Source organism: Prionailurus bengalensis, chromosome D2 (assembly GCF_016509475.1).
Source record: "Prionailurus bengalensis isolate Pbe53 chromosome D2, Fcat_Pben_1.1_paternal_pri, whole genome shotgun sequence".
NCBI lineage: Eukaryota > Metazoa > Chordata > Mammalia > Carnivora > Felidae > Prionailurus > Prionailurus bengalensis.
The window spans coordinates 21,541,418-21,561,146 of record NC_057351.1 but is presented as its reverse complement, the minus strand read 5'-3'; the positions used below and the strand labels follow the sequence as shown (position 1 = coordinate 21,561,146).

Sequence of the window (19,729 nt, the reverse complement as noted above, 5' to 3'; positions counted from 1 at the left end):
CACCAGCCACTGGCCCTGGAGGTGCTGCTGAGGACTCAGACCACCCCCTACAGTGCTCACCAAGAACTGCACAGTTGTCAATGCCGTGAACCCGAGTGACCTGAGCAGATAAGATATCATATACCTCTTGGACCCAAACCACCACACACCCCTGTATTTGGCCCTCTGTACCACTAGACCTGGGGTTACAGCACATTCCAGCGTGCCCCTGTGCACAAGTGAAAGTCTTTCCATATTGAAGTCAACCCATAAAGTATGGAAGAAGTGAGTGGTTATTTAAATGGGCAGACTTTAAATATGCACGACTATAGGGATCTTGAAGAATCAGAGAAACCACCAAGGGAGCATAGTGAGCTTCCAGTAATTGACCTCAAAGAAACGGAGATACCAGTGACCTAAAAACATCACACCCGGGGCACCTGGGTGACTCGGTCGATTAAGCCTAATAAAGGATTCAAAATAATTGTTCTAAAGATGCTCCGAGAGCTGCAAGAAAACATAGAAAAACAATTTAACAAATTAGGGGGAAAATATAAAAACAAAATGAAAAGTTCAGCAAAGAGATAGAAAATATAAAAAGAGAACCAAGCACAAATTTGTAGCTAAAGAAGACAGTGATGGAACTGAAGAACTCAATAGACAGCTTCAACAGCAGACCGGGCCAAGCAGAAGCAAGAACACTTGAAATTATCTAGTCAGAGGAGCAAAAAAGAGAAAGGATGAAAAATTCATGAAGAAGACCTGCAGGACTAAAGAGGCATCGTTAAGTGAAAACAGTCCATCCATCACTGAGTCCCAGAAAGAGAAGAGAAACTTACTGAGGACCTAGAAGTGACACCACCCCCAAATCTGAAGAGTTGTAAGGGTCAGTAGGGGGAAGAAACTAAACAAAGAACCAGGTGCCCCTAGAGAATAGAAACTGAAGTCTTTTAAAAAAAATATTAAAAAGAACCCACTGGTTTTATGAAAAGACAATCCCCAGTTCTATTGAGTAATCAATAAAGCTTTAATACAGCATTTAAACTGCATTTGCAATATGTGAACTATTATTCAGCCATAAACATAAAAGCAAATCCTGCCACTTGCAACAACATGAATAGACTTTGAGGCCATTATCCAAGGTGAAATAAGTCAGACAGAGAAAGACAAATACCACATGTCATAACTCAGATGTAGAATCTAAAAACACCACACCTGGGGCACCTAGGTGGCTCAGTCGGTTAAGCTCCAACTTCGGCGCGGGTCATGATCTTCGTGCTTCACAAGTTCAAGCCCTGCCTTGGGCACTCTGCTGTCAGCGTGAGGCCCGCTTCAGATCCTCTGTCCCCCTCTCTCTCTGGCCCTCCCCCACTTGTGCACACGTGCTCTCTCTCTCTCAAAAATGAATAAACATTTAAAAAATAATAAATAAAATACAATAATAAAACATCACACTCATAGAAACAGAAAGGTGGTTGACAGAGGCTGAGAGGTAGAGGAAATGGAGAGATTTAGTCAGAGAGTACAGACTACCAGTTATAAGATGAATACGTTCAGGTATCTAAAGTTTACTTGGTGGGGGCACCTGGGTGGCTCAGTTGGTTAAGCTTCTGACTTTGGCTCAGGTCATGATCTCACAGTTTGTGAGTTTAAGCCCCACATCAGGCTCTGTGCTGACAGCTCAGAGCCTGGAGCCTGCTTCGGATTCTGCATCTCCCTCTCTCTGCCCCTCTCTGGCTTGCACTCTGTCTCTCTCACTCTCAAAAATAACTAAACATTAGAAAAAATTGTTTAAAAATAAATTACTTGTTGACTATAGCTAACAATTCTGTATTATATATTCAAAAGTTGCTATGAAAGTAGACCTTTAATATTTTGACCATGACATCTGCAAAATTCATGTGAGGTGAAGAATGTGTTAATTAACGTTATTGTGGTAAGTATTTCACAGTATATATGTATACCAGATCATCACATGGTATAACCTAAATTTCTACAATGTTCCATGTCAATTTTATCTCAGTCAAGTTAGGGCTCAGGGGGCAAGAGGCAGAAGCCTCTTGAACGTTTCTGAAAAGTGTTTAGCTAGGATCTGATGAAACACAAAGCCTGTGGTCCTTTTTCTATGTAGTTCATTTCAAGAAAGGTTGTCCTATTTTCCCAGTCCTGTGATGCTATCTAATATCAACTGGCTTGTTGTATATTCTCCTGCAGAATAGACAAGAGTAAGTATGTAGCGTTATCTCTGTGATAACGGTGGCAAATGTGCTGAGATATAAACATATATCAAGGCAGATTCTTCAGTCTGGTCTATATGTAGATCCTAATTTTAAAATAAGTTTTGAAATTTGCTCACTTTTTTCCAACAAAATTTTAATGACTTTATTTATAGACTAAAATGTTTTGTAAGAATGGCTATTTGTGGTAGCCTGATGGGTTTTTGGTTTGGTTTTTTTTCCCCCCATTTAACTCTCGATCTCAGCAAAGCAAGCATGTGTACTTCTTGAAGGAAGATACTTTGCAATGGATGGTCTCTTGTCATTTTCCTTTTCCTTTGCATCAGTTCACAGCCAAATCAAAAGCTCAATATGGACCCTAATCAGAACCATTTTAAGACTTTGTGGCATCTTCTGAGTTCTCTCTTTTCACTGGCTCTTCTCTACCCAATAGTAAAGGCAGCTGTGCTTGTATTTAGTGCTTCAGAGAAGATGGAAGGGTTCCAGGTAGAATCAGTAATACCAATACTCTGATTCCCAGAATGCGGCTCTAATCATGCCTCTCCCAGCTTCCAGTTTTCCTAGCAAGGTGCCACTACCCAGATCCACATGTAATCTCATTACCACCACATCATATCCGAGCCACACCTTGCCACTCAGATGCACACATTCATCTTGGTATCTGTAGCACTTAGCATGCTTTCTGGCACATGCCAGATGTTAAATATGTATTTGCTGAATATATAGAAATGAAAGCTACACTCTTGAAGGTTAAATTTGCCAAAAGGTCTTAATTTTCTTGACTTTATACTGATCCTGTGGTAATGTAATTTTGCTCCCTGAAGTTAATGGCTTCCAATTGATTCAGAAGAATGAAGAGATATTTGTGTGCAAGTAGATAAAGCGTTTTCAGAATACCTCAAATCTGTCAGTTGTTAAATTCTTATTATTCTGGGAAGGTATCAGGGGACATTTGGATGCCCTGTAATTTTAGCCTGTCCTTTCCCAGAAATGCAACTGGTTATTATTTCTGAGGTTAAATACAAAGAAAAAAGAAATATTGGTATTGACTTTTGCTTTCTATTATATTTTCAGAAGTGTATTGCCTGGCTAAAAATAAATCCTTAAAGTAAATATTAAATATTTTATAGTCATAAGATAGTCCCTATCAAATGGAAAATTCTAATACAATATTTCCTCCTTATAGTTCTAACATAGACATGTTGACAAGAGCACTGAAATAATGCAAGCTGCTCTGGGTTTCTACATTAATCAAGACTAATTTGAAAATATGTCATTCAAAAATAGATTCATTTTTAATTTTTATGTAACAGATATTAAAAGTTAATTGAAAGTATTTATTTGGATTCTAAGAAGGGCAGGGCACCTTCCCCTAAATTTTGCTGTTAACCTTAAACCACTCTAAAAAAATTAAGTATTAATATAAAAAAAGAAAGTACAAGTAATTATGACATGCCCTTAGCGTTCAAAACATGAAAATCTCTTTGAAGGAAAGAATGCTTTTGAGAGTTGCAAAGAGTTCTGAACATAAGAGCATCTTATCTCTTTCTTTCTCCCTTTCTCTCTCTCTCTCTCTCCCTCCCTCCCTCTCTCTCTGTCCTAGTGATTTTACAACATATTGGAGATCTCATTTCCCTTACCAAGTAGAGATCTAAAAGTATCGGATAAATTTTGTGTGCTACTAATCCTGGTTCTCCTGAAGAATCTGTGAAGCAGGCTCAGGACAGCAGTTATTTTAGTTAATTGCTATGTGGTTCTAAGTGCTGGGGCCCAGAAAGTACTTTACTCTTCCTCCTATTTCCTTGTGATGTATGTTGGTAATGCTCACTCCCTACTTCTTTTAAAAAATTCTACATCCATTAGGCACACAAGTACTCTGCAGTTATCAACTATAAGCATCTTTAATTATCCTCCTTGCCAAAGGAAAGATACAATAAGTAAATACATCATTACTGTTTTTTTTTACATTGTGAAGCTTAATTTGAATTTTTTCCATGTAAGATTTTCTAAGAACTATATAAAAAGAACCTTTATACATTTAAAATCATATTTTATAATAGGTTATTCAGTTTCTACCTACTGAAAATTTAGAAATTATCATCTATTTATAGAAGGAACATTCCTAAAATAGTATATGATAGAAACAAATATAAACTATGATGGTGTAGTGTGTATAAGTCACATATTCATGTTTTTTACTCAGCTGTGTTAGAGTTTTGGCTTCAAGGAACAATGGAGTAGCTTACAATGAACTAAGCATCCTGCTGATAAAAATCATAAACCCCGGAAAAATAGTTTTTGAAAACTTGTTTGTAGGCACTGAAAAATAATCGAAAATTGGCATAAATTGGAATGAATTCAACTTTTGAAAGAACTAAATAACACAAGATGAGATCTATATTTTTATGGCAGGTACTGGATACAGTTGATTGAGAAAGTCACAATTTTATTGTCTTGAGGTCAGAGGATCAAGTTTGAGGCTGTAATGGTGGCTGGATATTCAGGGAGGAATCACTGATAGGAGGGAACCACAAAGGAAGTGCTGAAGTCAATCTACAAACATATACACTCCCCACAATCCTTGAATAAGCAATGAACTATGTGTGTGGAGGTGGGAAGTGGAGGGGGGTGGTATGAAACTACAAGGAGAGCAGAGGGAAATAACAGGTAAAAAATTAAAAGCTGAGAAGGAAGTTCAGCAGTGCTTGCTGCAAGGAAAATAGAACACCACATCAAGGAGACTTGGCAAATATCTTTGGCTTTTTATTAATACTACAAGGACTACATCTTAGAAGTTATGACTATGTCCCAGGACTAAAGGGATTACTCTTGGAATAAGGACGATTCTAAAACAGACCTGCTATTGAAAGCCTAAAACAAGTCCCTATAAGACTAGAGTCTTTATAGCACATTATTCACAATATCCAGTATTTAAATTTTATATATGATTTAAAAATCACTAGTATACATGAAAGGAAATGAGAAAATCTGACTTGCTGTCAAAAGAAAAGTTAAGTAATAAAAACAGACCCATAGGTGACTCAGATGTTAGAATTAATAGACTTTAAAATAACTATAATTAGGGGCGCCTGGGTGGTGCAGTCGGTTAAGCGTCTGACTTCAGCCAGGTCTCGCGGTCCGTGAGTTCAAGCCCCGCGTCAGGCTCTGGGCTGATGGCTCAGAGCCTGGAGCCTGTTTCCGATTCTGTGTCTCCCTCTCTCTCTGCCCCTCCCCCGTTCATGCTCTGTCTCTCTCTGTCCCCCAAAAAATAAATAAACATTGAAAAAAAAATTTTAAATAACTATAATTAATATGTTAAATATCTGAATGAAAAGACAGATATAGTGAGTAAGGCAAAATTTTTCAGGAGAAATAGGAAGTCTTAAAAAAATAGAAACCTTAGAACTAAAAAAACGCAATATCTGAAATTTTAAAAAAAACATTCACTGGATAGGATAAAGAACAGATTGAATACAAAGGAAGAAAGAATTGGTGAACTTGAAGACAAGTTATAAAAATCATCCAAACTGAAGAACAGAAAACAAAAAGATTAAAAATCAATTTGACACCATGTCAGCAACCTGTGGAATACTAGCAAGCTGACTAAACAGTTACAGTGTGGTCCAAGAAGCAGAGGAGAAAGAGAATGGAGCAGAAAAGATGTATCTATTTATTTTCAAATTCAATCACAAACCACAAACCTAGACCCAGGAGACTTAGAACACCCCAAGGAGGGTAAATACAAAGAAAACCACACAGAGGCACATAGTGGTGAAGCTGATAAATGGCAAAGATAGAAAAAAAAATGTTTACACAGTCAAAGGAGAAGATGCATTATAAATAGAAAAACAATGATGAGACTGTGATCTAACTTCTTACCAGAAACACTGGAGGCCAGAAACAATGGAACATTCTTTAAGATGCTAACTGAAAACTTTCTGTGAATCGAGAATTTATATCCAGTGAACATAAATTCATAATAAAAGCAAAATATAGTTTCAGATAAGCAAAAATTGAGATGAAGTGTTACCATCAAACCCACACTAAAAGAAATACTAAAGGAAGTTCTTTAGTATTCTGAAGGGAAATAATACCATATGGAAATGTGGATCTAAATAAAGGAGAGAAAAATTAGAAGCAGATTGCTATAAAGAACACTTTTTCTTTTTAGAAATTCTTTAAAGTTTGATTAATAAAAATATCAATTTATTATGAGGCTTGTAATACACGTAAAAGTTAAATATATGATATTTATAGCACAAAAGGTAAAACTAACAGTTTAAATGGAATTATATTATAGAATTCATATTACACATGAAGTTATATAATATATAATACATCATATGTAATATTACTCTATGATATATAATTAATAATATAATATGTATTATGTAATATTACTCTGTGATATATGATTAATAATATAATATTATTTAGACTGATAAATTAAGGATACATATTATAATGTTTAGGGCAACCACTAAAAGGAAAACAAAAGAAAAAGGAGATTTAGTTAAAAAGCCAAAGAAGGAGGGGGTGCCTGGGTGGCTCAGTCAGTTGAGCATCTGACTCTTGATTTCAGCTTGAGTTGTGATCCCAGGGTCGTGGGATCAAGCCCATGTCAGACTGCACTGAGTGGGGAACCTGCTTGGGATATTCTCTCTCTCTCTCTCTCTCTCTCTCTCTCTCTCTCTGCCCCTCTCCCCTACTTGTGGTCCTCCCCCCAACCCCCGAAAAAAAAAAAGCCAAAGGAGGAGATAGCCACTGATATATGTGATGATTTGGTGATTAGAAAACTAAATAATGCTCAACCCAAAAGAAGACAAAAAGGAGGGACAAAAAACCCACAAAGAACAGTGGACAAATACACAACAAATAGCATAAGGGTGTGTTCCAGGGTCAGAGAGAAAGCCATGGTTTTTTAAGCAGAGAGAACAATACAAGGATTTTGCCTTACTTTAGTTTTAAACACATAGAATGTATGACCGGGGTAGCAAGAAAGGGAAGTAGAAAGAGATATTTCTCTCTCCTATACGTGAATGGCAGAAATGAACTCTAGATCTTAAAAGGAGATTGTTTTCCAGAAGGAATCCGATCCCTCAGATGGAGGCAAGCCTAAGTATAAATTCCGATTCCAGCCATTTGCTTGCATGTGACCTTGAGCAGGTACATTCCTCTTCTGGAGCAGCTTTCTCATCTATAAATGGAACTTGTAATGCCTTTCTCATGAGTTGTAAAGATTCAATAAGATCACAAATATAAAGCGCCTGTAACCACAGAGGGGTTTCAAAAAATGTTATCTCACACCCTCCTATGCCAAGTCTACAACTGCCTCGCGTGCACAAAATGAGGATACAGTCAGAATTTTTGGTAAAAAGCACAGATATGAGACTAGCAGTACTGTTGGGCTGCAGGTGGGGCCCCCTTATTTATCTCTGGCTGTATTATAACTCTTCTTTCCTGAGCACTACTGGCTTTTTCTTTCATTGTTTTCAGTTTTGAAATAAGTATCACATCCTGTTTCACATCCATGATATAGGAAAAGAGTATATATCCATTGGAGTCTCTCTGCTTGGTTTCCTTTTCCATCTCTAGAGTGAGATTTTTTGCTTAGAGGGTTTTTTTGCTACAGAATACAAATAAAATAAATGTCTGTTTTTGAAAGTATTTCCCAAGTCATGAATTTGTCTCATTTCAGTATGGGCTGTGAGCAAATTCAACATGTTAAGAACATATTCTGGGTTCCGTATTCTTAGGTCTGATGCCTTAATGTCCTGTTCCATGCTTTTCAGCTGAATAGGACCTGAAAGCAAGCCTTTTTGACCTTCGAGTGTGCTATGTTTTGCTCTTAGGCTAACACAAGAGAGCATTTTGTCCAGCCAGTAAAGTACAGTTTCCCACCTCGGTAATAAGATTACTGTCATTGAAATGAAATATGAGATCTGGACTAGCCAGTTGGCTTTGCTTCAGAATTCTGCCCAAGGGAATACTTGTTCATTATGTCAGTGCTTTAAAAATCAGGGGAATTGGAAAAAAACTACCAACCCTGTGCAATTTCATTTCCCTCCCATACTGTTACTATGGCAACTCAGCATCCCTCTCTCCTTCTCTCCCGTCCAAGTGCATATGCTGCCATTCTTGAGGCAGCCTCCCCTGAGCCCCGGCAATTGCCTTTGTCAAGCATTTTCCAACTGGAAGTTGACACTGTTGTATGCAGCTGAAGAAATGCTTTTTGGTACTGGACCCAGTCTAAGTGACCCTGTATATCACCTATACATTTCTAGGGTTTGGGAGCAGGTTAGAATCCTCATTTTTGTATTGGAAAAAGCATTGCTCTAGTTTTAGGGAGAGGAGTAGACCAGTTCACTGCTGTGTTCCAAACCACAGTGCTCACAATAGTTCTCTTTTTTCAGCTTCTGGTATTCAAATAAAAGGAAAATATCTTATTTAGAATAAATCCCCTAATATTTTTCTTATTCTGAGAACTAAAAAGACTGGTCATATTCTTCAAATCACTTATTTATGGGGAATTTTATTTTTCTGGAAAGAAAGACATTAGAGCACTTCTGAAGGATAAAATGAGTCTGCTCTTAACAAAAAGAATTTTTAACCAACTAACTAGAAAACATTTTTAAAGGACTAGCCCCCAAACCCACTCATTTGCTCACTCCATTCCTTCATTTACTCATTTGCAACTTTCATGAATACAGTGCTGAGTTATCTTCTCTGTGAGATTCAAATATCCCTTAAGCTAGTGACCTTGTCCTCAGAACCAGCCTAACTGAAATGATGACGCCTGCTCACAAATGACTAAGATACCCGGTGAAAAGTTAGAGAAGCTTCCCCAAGAGAAGTGCAGATAAAACAAGGCAGATGTCCTGAAAGTACAGTGGTTATGTCTAGTTATGGAAAAGTCTTCTAAGAAATGTAGGACTTTAAAACAGTACAAATTTGGATCTTGGAGAAAATGGAAAGGGAACTCCTTCCTGGTACCCTGTGTGGGCAGAGCAGAGAGACCAGAACACGAAGAGCTGCGAATGGCTTGCGAGCTGGGGGAGAAGGGAGGGGCATCGGGGAAGGCCCAGTGTAGCAGAGACTGCTGGTGGAAGACCACCAATGCTGATCTGAGAAACTGAGGCTTGGCTGAGGACCGAGTGGTTATTGAAGGCCACGTAGCGTGTCATAATCAGAACAGTGCTTCAGGAAAGTGAATGATAAGCCTCACCCATTTCAAAGCAAAAGAAACCAGTTTGAAATTTACATATTATCTTTTGTCCAAATGCAGGTATTAAGTAAAGTCTGTGCTGGCTAATTTCCCCCCCCCTTTTTTTTTTAAACTGAACTAAGTGTGAATCAGTACATGGCAGACACTTTCCAGTCTGGCTGTGGGTCAGCTGGTCCTGTCTTCTTTGTGACTATAAAAGATGTGACACTAATTAAAGACCTTACATTAACTCTAGGCACTAGTTTTCCACTGACCTGTGAATGTCCCAGCAGCCAGGCTGGCACTGCCTGTACAGCCAGGCAGTCGTGACATCTTGTACAGCTTCCTGATGAGCCGTCTCTCCTGCCGGAATTCTGGCTGTTTGAAGTCATGCACTTTTGAAAAGTTTCAGAGCAAATGTACAGCAGATCCAAAGGAGTCAGCCCAACTTGCAGTCGGTCAATGTTAAAAATACTGCAAGTGAAACTGCAGTCAAGAGAGCTATGCTTCAGGTAGCTCTTTGCAGTTAGCTAGGAACTGAAGATCTTACCCTGGGGAGCCCCCTGACTTTATCATTGAAACCAGGTGATGAGAAGAACAATGGCAGTAACAATAGCACTTCACAGCTCTTGCACTGATGAAAAAATCACCTTCCCTAGCTGAGTCTCTAAAGTCTATGAGTGTTTAATAAATAAACACCAGAGAGCAGAGGCAGCAGCTGCAGAATGAAGATAAAAGAAGGCTCAGGATGGCTGAAAGTTTGAAAAGAGGGGCTTTGTCTTAGTAACTCCTAAGTCATGTCTTGACTGTCCTGCACAGTCTGGCCAAGATCTGCGTTCAGCCTGTGCAGGCTTGGAGAAGTAAAGAGTCTTCATTTATCAAATGAATATTATACCTTTCGTATAGGGATAATCGTGAGGATAAAATGATATAATGTCTTGGATTTGTTTCAAAATAATATAAGAAAGGAGAAAAGGTCAGGATATGGATGAATCAAGATTGATCAGGAGATGACAGCTGAGGCTGAGCACCAGACACCTAGAGAGACTCATTATACTATTCAGTCTGCTTTAGTCCAAAATAGGTTTGAAATTTTCCATAATTAAAGCTTTTATTGTAAAATGAAATCAGCAAAAATGTAAATCTGTAAAGGACAGTATGTTTCAAAGGATTGAGGTAGATTTTGCTCTTAGCCACGTTGCATTCAGTACGTAGCAACTTGCTTTGGGTAAGATAATTTTCATGGATAAATGAGTTGGGCTAAAGTAAATACTTTTTTTTCTGTGTGAGCATGGTTTGAACATGTCTGCACACATTCTGTCACCTCTTACATCTTAGAGTCTACTTATGAGAAAATAAAAGAAACAAATTTGACCTTTCAGTCCGTAAAAGACAATCACGTTATGACAGGACCTGTGTGGTGTGTTTTTGTGTGTGTGGCAGAAGGTGGGTGTGATTATTAGTTCCCCTTCAGATATTTATAGGTTTTATATTATTGGGAAGACACTTGGACTTCATGGTGTTTTTTTTTAATGTTTTCAGATTTTATTTTATTCTATTTTATTAGAAAAATGCTATTTCCCACTTGAAAATCTATACACTGCTTTACTTTGGTTTATGAGAGCAAATGTTTCAAATCAGCATAAGAGGCAGAATATTTAAATATGCTCACAGCATGATCAAATGAGTTTGTGATTCAAATTTCATTTTTAAGGGATTTTAATTCTGAGATGTGGCTAATAGGTTAGAAATAGGATTGTACCTTACTGATTATACATTAGGATAATTAGGGTTATTTTCAAGATCTGCTCACACAATCTGGGAAGTGATTTGAATACACTGATAACATTTTAATGTATCTTAAAATGTGACTGTCCTTAGGGTAGGCTTTGTCAACCACAGGAATCCTCAAGCTGGGGAAAACTTCTCCATAGAGTTTGGGGCCACTTAGATAGCTTTAAGTGAATTATTTTCCACTCCTTAACTCCTAATTCTCCCTTCCCACCTAGCCTGTAGTAAAATAGTCCTTGTCTCCTAGCACAAAAGGAAGACCTAAGTCACTCTCACACACCTGGCCCCAGGGTGCAAAACTTGGAGAGAAGAGGGGACAGAACAGAGCAAGGGGAAGAATTCAGAATATCCGTGTCATGTTAACAACTGTATGACTCTAATGATTGAACAACAAATTTGTCTGCTTATTGGATGATTGGAAATCCTGCTGCTGCCAACAAAAATGAAGGAGCTGGTGGAGTTGCCTTAGGATGCATCATTGAAAAAAATCTTTGGTAAAATATTATTAGGTGATTTTGGCATGTAATTCCAGAGTTTAAAAAATTATTAGTTGACACTGCTTTAACAAAAATCCATCTTCTTATTTGTGCAGACAAGATGTCTCAGCACTAACATTTATAAAAACAAAAATTGGGTAGCTCACTAGATCAAGCATCTGACTCTTGCTTTTGGCTCAGGTCCAGGGGTCCCACGGTCATGGGACCAAGCTCTGCATTGGGCTCTGCACTGAGCATGCTGCCTTCTTGGGATTCTCTCTCTCTCCCTCTCTCCCCGACTCATGCGATCTCTCAAAAAAAAAAATGGGATAGTGTTTGTACCAAAAATAATAAAATTACCTAAGCAATAAACTTAACCAAGACAGAGAAAGATCTATACTCTGAAAATTATAAAACACCAGTGAAAGAAATTGAAGACAACACAAACAAATGGAAAGATGTTCTGTGCTCTTAGATTGAAAGAACCAATATTGTTAAACTGCCCATACTACCCAAAGCAATCTACAGATTTAATGCAATCCCTATCAAAATGCCAACAACATTTTTCACAGAATTAGAAGAGTCAATCCTAACATTTGTATGGAACCACAAAAGACCTCAAATAGCCAAAGCAATCTTGAAAATGAAAAAAACAATCTCAGATTTCAAGATATCCTTCAAAGTTGTAGTAATCAAAACAGTATGGTTCTGGCACCAAAACAGATACATAGATCAATGGAACAGAGCAGAGAGCCCAGAAATAAATCCATGATTATATGGTCAATTAGTCTTCAATAAAGGAGGCAAGAATATGCAATGGGAAAAAGTCTCTTCAACAAATGGTGTTGGAAAAACTGGACAGCAAAGGAGTGAACCTAGACCACTTTCTTAACCTGTTGGAAAAACTGGACAGCAAAGGAATGAACCTGGACCACAAAAATAAGCTAAAAAATTAAGGACCTAAATGTGGGACCTGAAGCCATAAAAATCCTGGAAAGGAGCACAGGCAATAATTTCTCTGACATCGGCCATAGCAATATTTTCCTAGATACATCTCCTGAGGCAAGGGAAACAAAAGCAAAAATAAACTGTTGGGACTACATCAAAATAACAACCTTATGCACAGAAAAGGAAACAAGAAAACTAAAAGACAGCTGACAGGATGGGAGAAGATATTTGCAAATGGCATATCTGATAAAAGGTTAGTATACAAAATATATAAAGAACTTATACCTCAACCCAAAAAACAAATAATCTGATTAAAAATGGGCAAAAGACATGAACAGACATTTTTCCAAAGAAGACATCCAGATAGCCAACAGACACATAAAAAGATGCTCAACATCACTAATCATCTGGGAAATGCAAATCAAAAACATTGTGAGATATCACTTCACACCTGTCATAATGGCTAGAATCAAAAACACAAGAAACAGTATTGGTGAAGATATGGAGAAAAACAAACCCTCATGCACTGTTGGTGAGAATGCAAACTGGTGCAGCCACTGCCAAAAACAGTAGGGAGGTTCCTCAAAAATTAAAAATGGAACTACCATATCATCTAGTCATTCCACTACTGAGTATTTACCCAAAGAATATGAAAACACTAATTGGAAAAATATATGCACCCCTATGTTTATAGCAGCATTATTTACAATAGCCAGGTTATGGAAACAGCCCAAGTGTCCATCGATAGATGAATAGATAAAGAAGATGTAATATGTGTATACACACACACACACACACACATACACACACACTGGAATATTAGGCAGCCATAAAAAATGAAGTCTTGCCATTTGCAACAACATGGAAGAATCTAGAGGGTACAATGCTAAATGAAATAAGTCAGTAAGAGAAAGGCAAATACCAAATGATTTCACTGATATGTGGAATTTAAGAAATGAAACAAAGGAACAAAGAAAGAAAGAGATAAGCCAACCAAAAAATAGACTCTTAACTATGGAGAACAAACTGACAGTCACCGGAGGGGAGGATTGTGGATGAAATATAAAGGGGATTACTAGTACATTTATCATGATGAACACTGAGTAATGTATAGAATTGTCAAATCACTATATTGTACACCTGAAACTAATATAACACTGTATGATAACTATGCTAGAATTTTTTAAATATATAAAAAATTTAAAAAGACTGCATTTGACTTAAAAAAAAAAACAAGATAGTGTTGATGCTGACTCTGTCTCATTCCAGCAATAGCTAATATTCATTAGCAGACACATGAACTAGTTTTTGAAAACATACATCTCATTAAGAGGGGAATTTTAATTAATTGTTGCTTTTATTTAATAATCATAAAGTTTATATTATGGTTTTGCAATTTTGACCAATTGTGTTTGAATAATTTTAATAACTCCAATTAGGAGATTTACTTTAGTGCTTGAAAGACTTATATTCTCAGGAAATCTTTAACCTTTTCAAAATTTAACTTACATATTTTCACAGCAAAGAGATATGATATGGTAACTTATTAAAAATACTCAAGCACAAAATTATATTATATTAAGATAAAACCATGTGGAAGAAATTAAATGGAAATAGAAATGCAAGAGGGAAGAGGACCAATGTCAAATTCCTATTACAAATTCCTATTTTAAAAGGTTGTTTTTATATTTTTTTAACGGTGGATATCAAATTACATATGGTGTTTCAGTTCCATTGGATATAAGAAGAGTAATGGAACAATTCTGTTTTTAACTGTGAGTATTCTAATATGTGAGAAATTACATACTTTACAACTACTTAAACTTATGAAAAATTTAGTTCCTAGTTAAAAATATGAAACTGAGATATGTGAATAAATGTTTGAAGGTCCCAGGTCCACAGCATGTGGATGCTGTACTGGATCCTGAAAAAATACACTGCATTTACAGACTTTCCCACTGAATATAACTCAAGATGTTTCCTCTGTTTAACAGGATGGTCTGACACCCCTGCATTGTGGAGCACGGAGTGGCCATGAGCAGGTGGTAGAAATGCTGCTTGATCGAGCTGCCCCCATTCTTTCAAAAACCAAGGTAATTTCTTCCCAAGTTCTTGGACACTGACTATAAGTAGCTTTACATCCTTTTACTGCTTCTTTAATGTAGCCTTTTGAATCATGTAGAAAAATGACATCATTCCCATTTAGCAATTAAGGTAGGCTAGTTTACCAAATCTTTGGAGAACCTCAAAATAAGTTTGGGTTTAAGAAGCCTTCTGCTGGGGCGCCTGGGTGGCGCAGTCGGTTAAGCGTCCGACTTCAGCCAGGTCACGATCTCGCGGTCCGTGAGTTCGAGCCCCGCGTCAGGCTCTGGGCTGATGGCTCGGAGCCTGGAGCCTGTTTCCGATTCTGTGTCTCCCTCTCTCTCTGCCCCTCCCCCGTTCATGCTCTGTCTCTCTCTGTTCCTAAAATAAAAACGTTGAAAAAAAAAATTTAATAAAAAAAAGAAAAAAAAAAAAGAAAAAAAAAAAAAAGAAGCCTTCTGCTAGAATGCACTGTACCACAAAGTCATTTGTGTGTGCGTGTGTGTGTGTGTTGCTTTTGTTTTTGCTTTGTTTCAAGAACACTGCTTGATTTTATCCAATATTTTCATAGTTCAGCAGTGACTGCTTATTGGGGAAAGAAAATACAAGATCTATAGTCTCTAAAGTCTGGGTGCTGGCTCTCTTTCTCCAACACCTTAGTTTATTTCTTGAGAGTTTACAGATTATTGAAGAGGATAGCATTTAACTGATAAAGGCTAGAAACTTTGGAAAGATTGCATCTTGCTTGGGACTTTGGGGAAGTTGACATATCCAAAAGGAATGCATCATGACTGCCCAACAAATAGTGTTTTGCAAAATGTCTTCTGGATTTTTATGTTAAAACCTTTTGGTGCTATTTGAAAAACAAGAATATTTGTAAATAAATTTTGGTACATATGAACTACTTGAGTCCCTACTATTTTTATTAATCAAATCAGTGAGTTTTGGGAGCTGTATTAAACTTTTTAAAGGGCCTTAATTTCTAAATATCATCAAAACAGCAAAAACACATATTGCTTCTGTGTGCACTCTGGTGTTTCCTCAACAACCCTAGTGAAGATGGAACATGGTTAAGGTGGTCTGAATAATTCCTTCACTCATTTGAAATGCAGGGTTTAGATTAGTGAGCCATGGGAGGTATATTACCCAACAGAGTTAAACAGCCACAATGTTTCATTGCATGCAATGACACCATGGCCTTTTGAGCGCTTCTCATCTAAGCCATTCTGTTTGTTCTTTTTCCTTTCACCTAGTCTGTATCTATCTTTTCCACCTCTACTGCTGTCTTCAGAGCCACCTCATCATTAACTGTAATAGCTTCCTTACTGGTCCCACATTTCCTGCCTCGCTGCTTTCCAATCCTGCTCCCATTGTGCTATCAGAGTGGCCAGATAAACTGTCAACTAAATCATGTCAACCTCCTGCCTAAAAACTTTCCAACTGATTCCCTTTGTTCTCTTAAAAATTAATTTTCAGGGTGCCTGGGTAGCTCAGTTGGCTGAACGTCCGACTTCAGCTCAGGTCATGATCTCACAGTTCATGGGTTCGGGCCCCGTGTCAGGCTCTGTGCTGACAGCTCAGAGCCTGGAGCCTGCTTCGAATTCTGTGTCTCCCTCTCTCTCTCTGCTCTTCCCCTACTCACACTCTGTTTTAAATTTTTTTAAATTAATTTTCACTTTATCAAAGCAATAAGGCATAAATATAAAATTGCTGTCTCATCTTTTCTTCCTTTTGTTCATCTCATTATCTATTCTTTCTTTACAAGAGATTTCCTTGATTTTTTTCTTCTTTTCATCACTGATTATAGCCCACCACAGACACATAGCATTCAGCCTTCTGTCTTCTCCTGGCTGAGTTAACACACTAAGCCCTCTTTTCATATTCTAAAATTTATAGACATCACACATCTGTTTTTATTTCCTTTCCTGTGTGTGTATGGGGAGGGGGGGGGTATGTGGGTGTGCATGTGCACACACATGCATGTGCTCTTGTGGAATTTATGTTTTAAATTACTTTGGAGTTTGGAAAAGGATGGATAAACATAGGTCATATCTACGATTTCATTCTAAAGTGTCCCCTGCACTAATAAATTCCTTACCAGAATCTGACCACCTCTGTGCCTTATCTCTCATTCTGCTCCTCCTTTTGCTTCCTGGAATACACCAAGTTTGTCCTCATTTCCTGTGTCTGCAGATTGAGTTCCCTCAGCTTGTCCCAGATCTCTGCAGTCTCCACACATTTTTCAACTCACATGTTTTCTTCTCAGGGAGGCCTTCTTGTTACTTTACTTTCTTGACGGCTGTCTCTCTCCTCAGTAAAATGAAAGCCAGGACTTTGCCTCATTCAGTGCAGTACCCCAAGCACCTAAATCAGCCCCTGGCACATAGTGGACTTCCAGTAAACCTTTTCTGAATGAACATTAGGTGAATGAATGCATTTCTGACTTTAAGACATTTGTCTAATTCCTCAAGGCTTTCATCTTTCTGAGCTAAGAAAACCCATCACATTGGATCTATACTTTCAGGTTTATGAGGGTACAGTATGCAGTAAGACCCCTCTCCCTAGGGTTCATGATCTTTACTTTCTTGTCCTTCTCCAATGACATGTTACTACTCATATATTGTTATTTTGTGTATCAGTGGGGAATGTCCTTCTTTTGTTGACACTGCCTTCCATTTCTACTGGCCACTAAGTCATTTGTTTCCTAAGATTTTGTTTGTTTGTTTACTTCACCGTGAAGTAATGTATCAAAACATATGACTGTATCAAAACATAAAGCAAAGGAATGTCTTGGCAGGAAACACAGAAGCGCATGTGTGCATATGCTGGTGGGTGCTACTATCCCCAGTGTCCCCATCCTTTGTTGCACATTAGTGTCTACTTTGATTCAAGATGTTGGAGAGAATTTTTTTAATGTTTATTTATTTTTGAGAGAAAGAGAGAGTGTGTGAGAGGGGGAGCCGCAGAAAGACAGGGAGACACAGGATCAGAAGCAGGCTCCAGGCTCTGAGCTGTCAGCACAGAGCCCGATGCGGAGCTTGCACTCACAAACCATGAGATCATGACCTGAGCCAAAGACAGATGCTTAACCGACTGAGCCACCCAGGTGCCCCTGGAGTGGAATTTCTTAGGTAGAAATATTCTGATTGACCCTGTGTGAAGTCTTCAAATTCACACAAATATTTATTGACCTCTTTCTATATATACATGGCTCTCTGTGGGGCAGTATGGGAAAATTGTAACTCATGAACCTTTTGCTTTCAAGGAACACAAATAGTTGAAATATTTTATAGTGAGTGAATGATACCATGAGAGTGACTAGAGGGAGGCTGGCACCTTTTCTTCCTATCTTGATATCCCATTTTATATCATTTATAGATAAATTAAGGGAAATAACTTGAAAACAAATTTTTGGAAACTGAATTTGTGGTCATATCCTACCCCCCTGGCCAGATATGTTAAACTATATCATAGTGATTAATAGAGCCTCTCTCAATAATTGGATTCTCTAGAAATTTCCATGTTTCCTCCACTTTGCCTCCACATTTAAAGGCAGCATTCTTGAAAAGACTCATCTCTTAATACCTTGTTTTTGCCTTCACTGGGAAACACATACTGAATGCTAAATGTCACTCTAACCTTTTTTTTAAGGTTTTATTTATTTACCTTTGAGCCTATTCATTTCTTCTCTCAACTCTTTAAAGAATTTTTGACTTATTCTCACCACACATGATTAACTGTCATTGAACCCAGCTGATTTAAACTGAGGCCAGCATTAGCTAATGAGTTGGTCAATGCCTTGCCTTTCCTCATCATAGACACATGGGGGCACCAGACTAATGGCAGAGGGAAAATTTCCTTTCTACATTGATGTGAGATAAAATGTGTTTAGTCAGAACTTCTTTGTTAATCAAATCAATATAGTATCAATATCAAGGGTTAGTAACTTGTAAAGGCAAAATAAAACCCAGTGTAATGAATACCATGGGTATTCATTTTGGTTTTTTTTAAAGTCCTTTTCACTCTTAAATATTAAGAATTCTGGGGGGCAGGGGGCAGAGAACTCTTGATCTCAGGGTTGTAGGTTTGAGCCCCACGTTGGGTGTAAAGATTGCTTAAAAATAAAATCTTAAGAAAAAAGAGAATTCCATGTCACTGGGAATATGATTAATAATGGGCCTTAGGGCAATTCACATTATTTTTAAATCAGAAAAGGAATTTTCTTGGAAAATGTGTTTTCAACTGATAAAAGAAGTGGGAGGACTTGTTTTATAAGTACCTGCAGTTCAAACCAATCATTAAAACCTTTTAAAAAGAGGGCACCTGGCTGGCTCAGTTGGTAGAGCATACAGCTCTTGATCTTGGGATTGTGAATTCGAGTCCCATGTATGGTGTAGAGTTTACTGAAAATTAAAAAAAAAATTTCTTTAATTAAAAAAATTATAACACCTAAAAGTAATATTACTCCATATTTTAACAAATTGGAATTTAAATAAAAACTTAAAAAAAAAACATAAAAGGGGAAGGTAGGGGCACCTGGCTGGCTCTGTTGGTAGAGCCACTCTTGATCTGGGGTTGTGAGTTTGAGCCCCATGCTGGTGTGGAGATTGCTTAAAAATAAAAATAAAAAAAAAAATCTTAAAAAAAAAAAAGGTGAAAGTATTTCTGTGTGAGAAACAAAGTTTTCATTTTTTCATGGTTGTATTGTATTTCATGTTTGGCACATTTGTGTTTAAAAGGTAAAACAACTGATTTTCTTATGTGTTTCAGAATGGACTGTCTCCATTGCACATGGCCACACAAGGGGATCACTTAAACTGCGTACAACTTCTCCTCCAGCATAACGTGCCCGTAGATGACGTCACCAATGACTACCTGACTGCCCTGCATGTGGCTGCCCACTGTGGCCATTACAAGGTCGCCAAGGTTCTCTTGGACAAGAAAGCTAACCCCAATGCCAAAGCCCTGGTGAGTAGCTCAGTCAACAGGTCCAGCCTGTGTTGTCTTGCTGA

The 19,729-nt window shown here is 37.7% G+C and overlaps 1 protein-coding gene across 18 annotated transcripts in view; it reads left to right on the top strand.

Moving 5' to 3' along the window:
- Positions 1-19,729, top strand: part of ANK3 (ankyrin 3) — a 697,552-nt gene that overhangs the window by 507,875 nt on the left and 169,948 nt on the right. For all 18 annotated transcript variants that reach the window (XM_043596402.1, XM_043596395.1, XM_043596398.1 and 15 more), the window contains 2 exons: positions 14,630-14,728; positions 19,488-19,685. In XM_043596402.1, the coding sequence (XP_043452337.1) occupies positions 14,630-14,728; positions 19,488-19,685 (297 nt within the window). The remainder of the gene's footprint in view (positions 1-14,629; positions 14,729-19,487; positions 19,686-19,729) is intronic.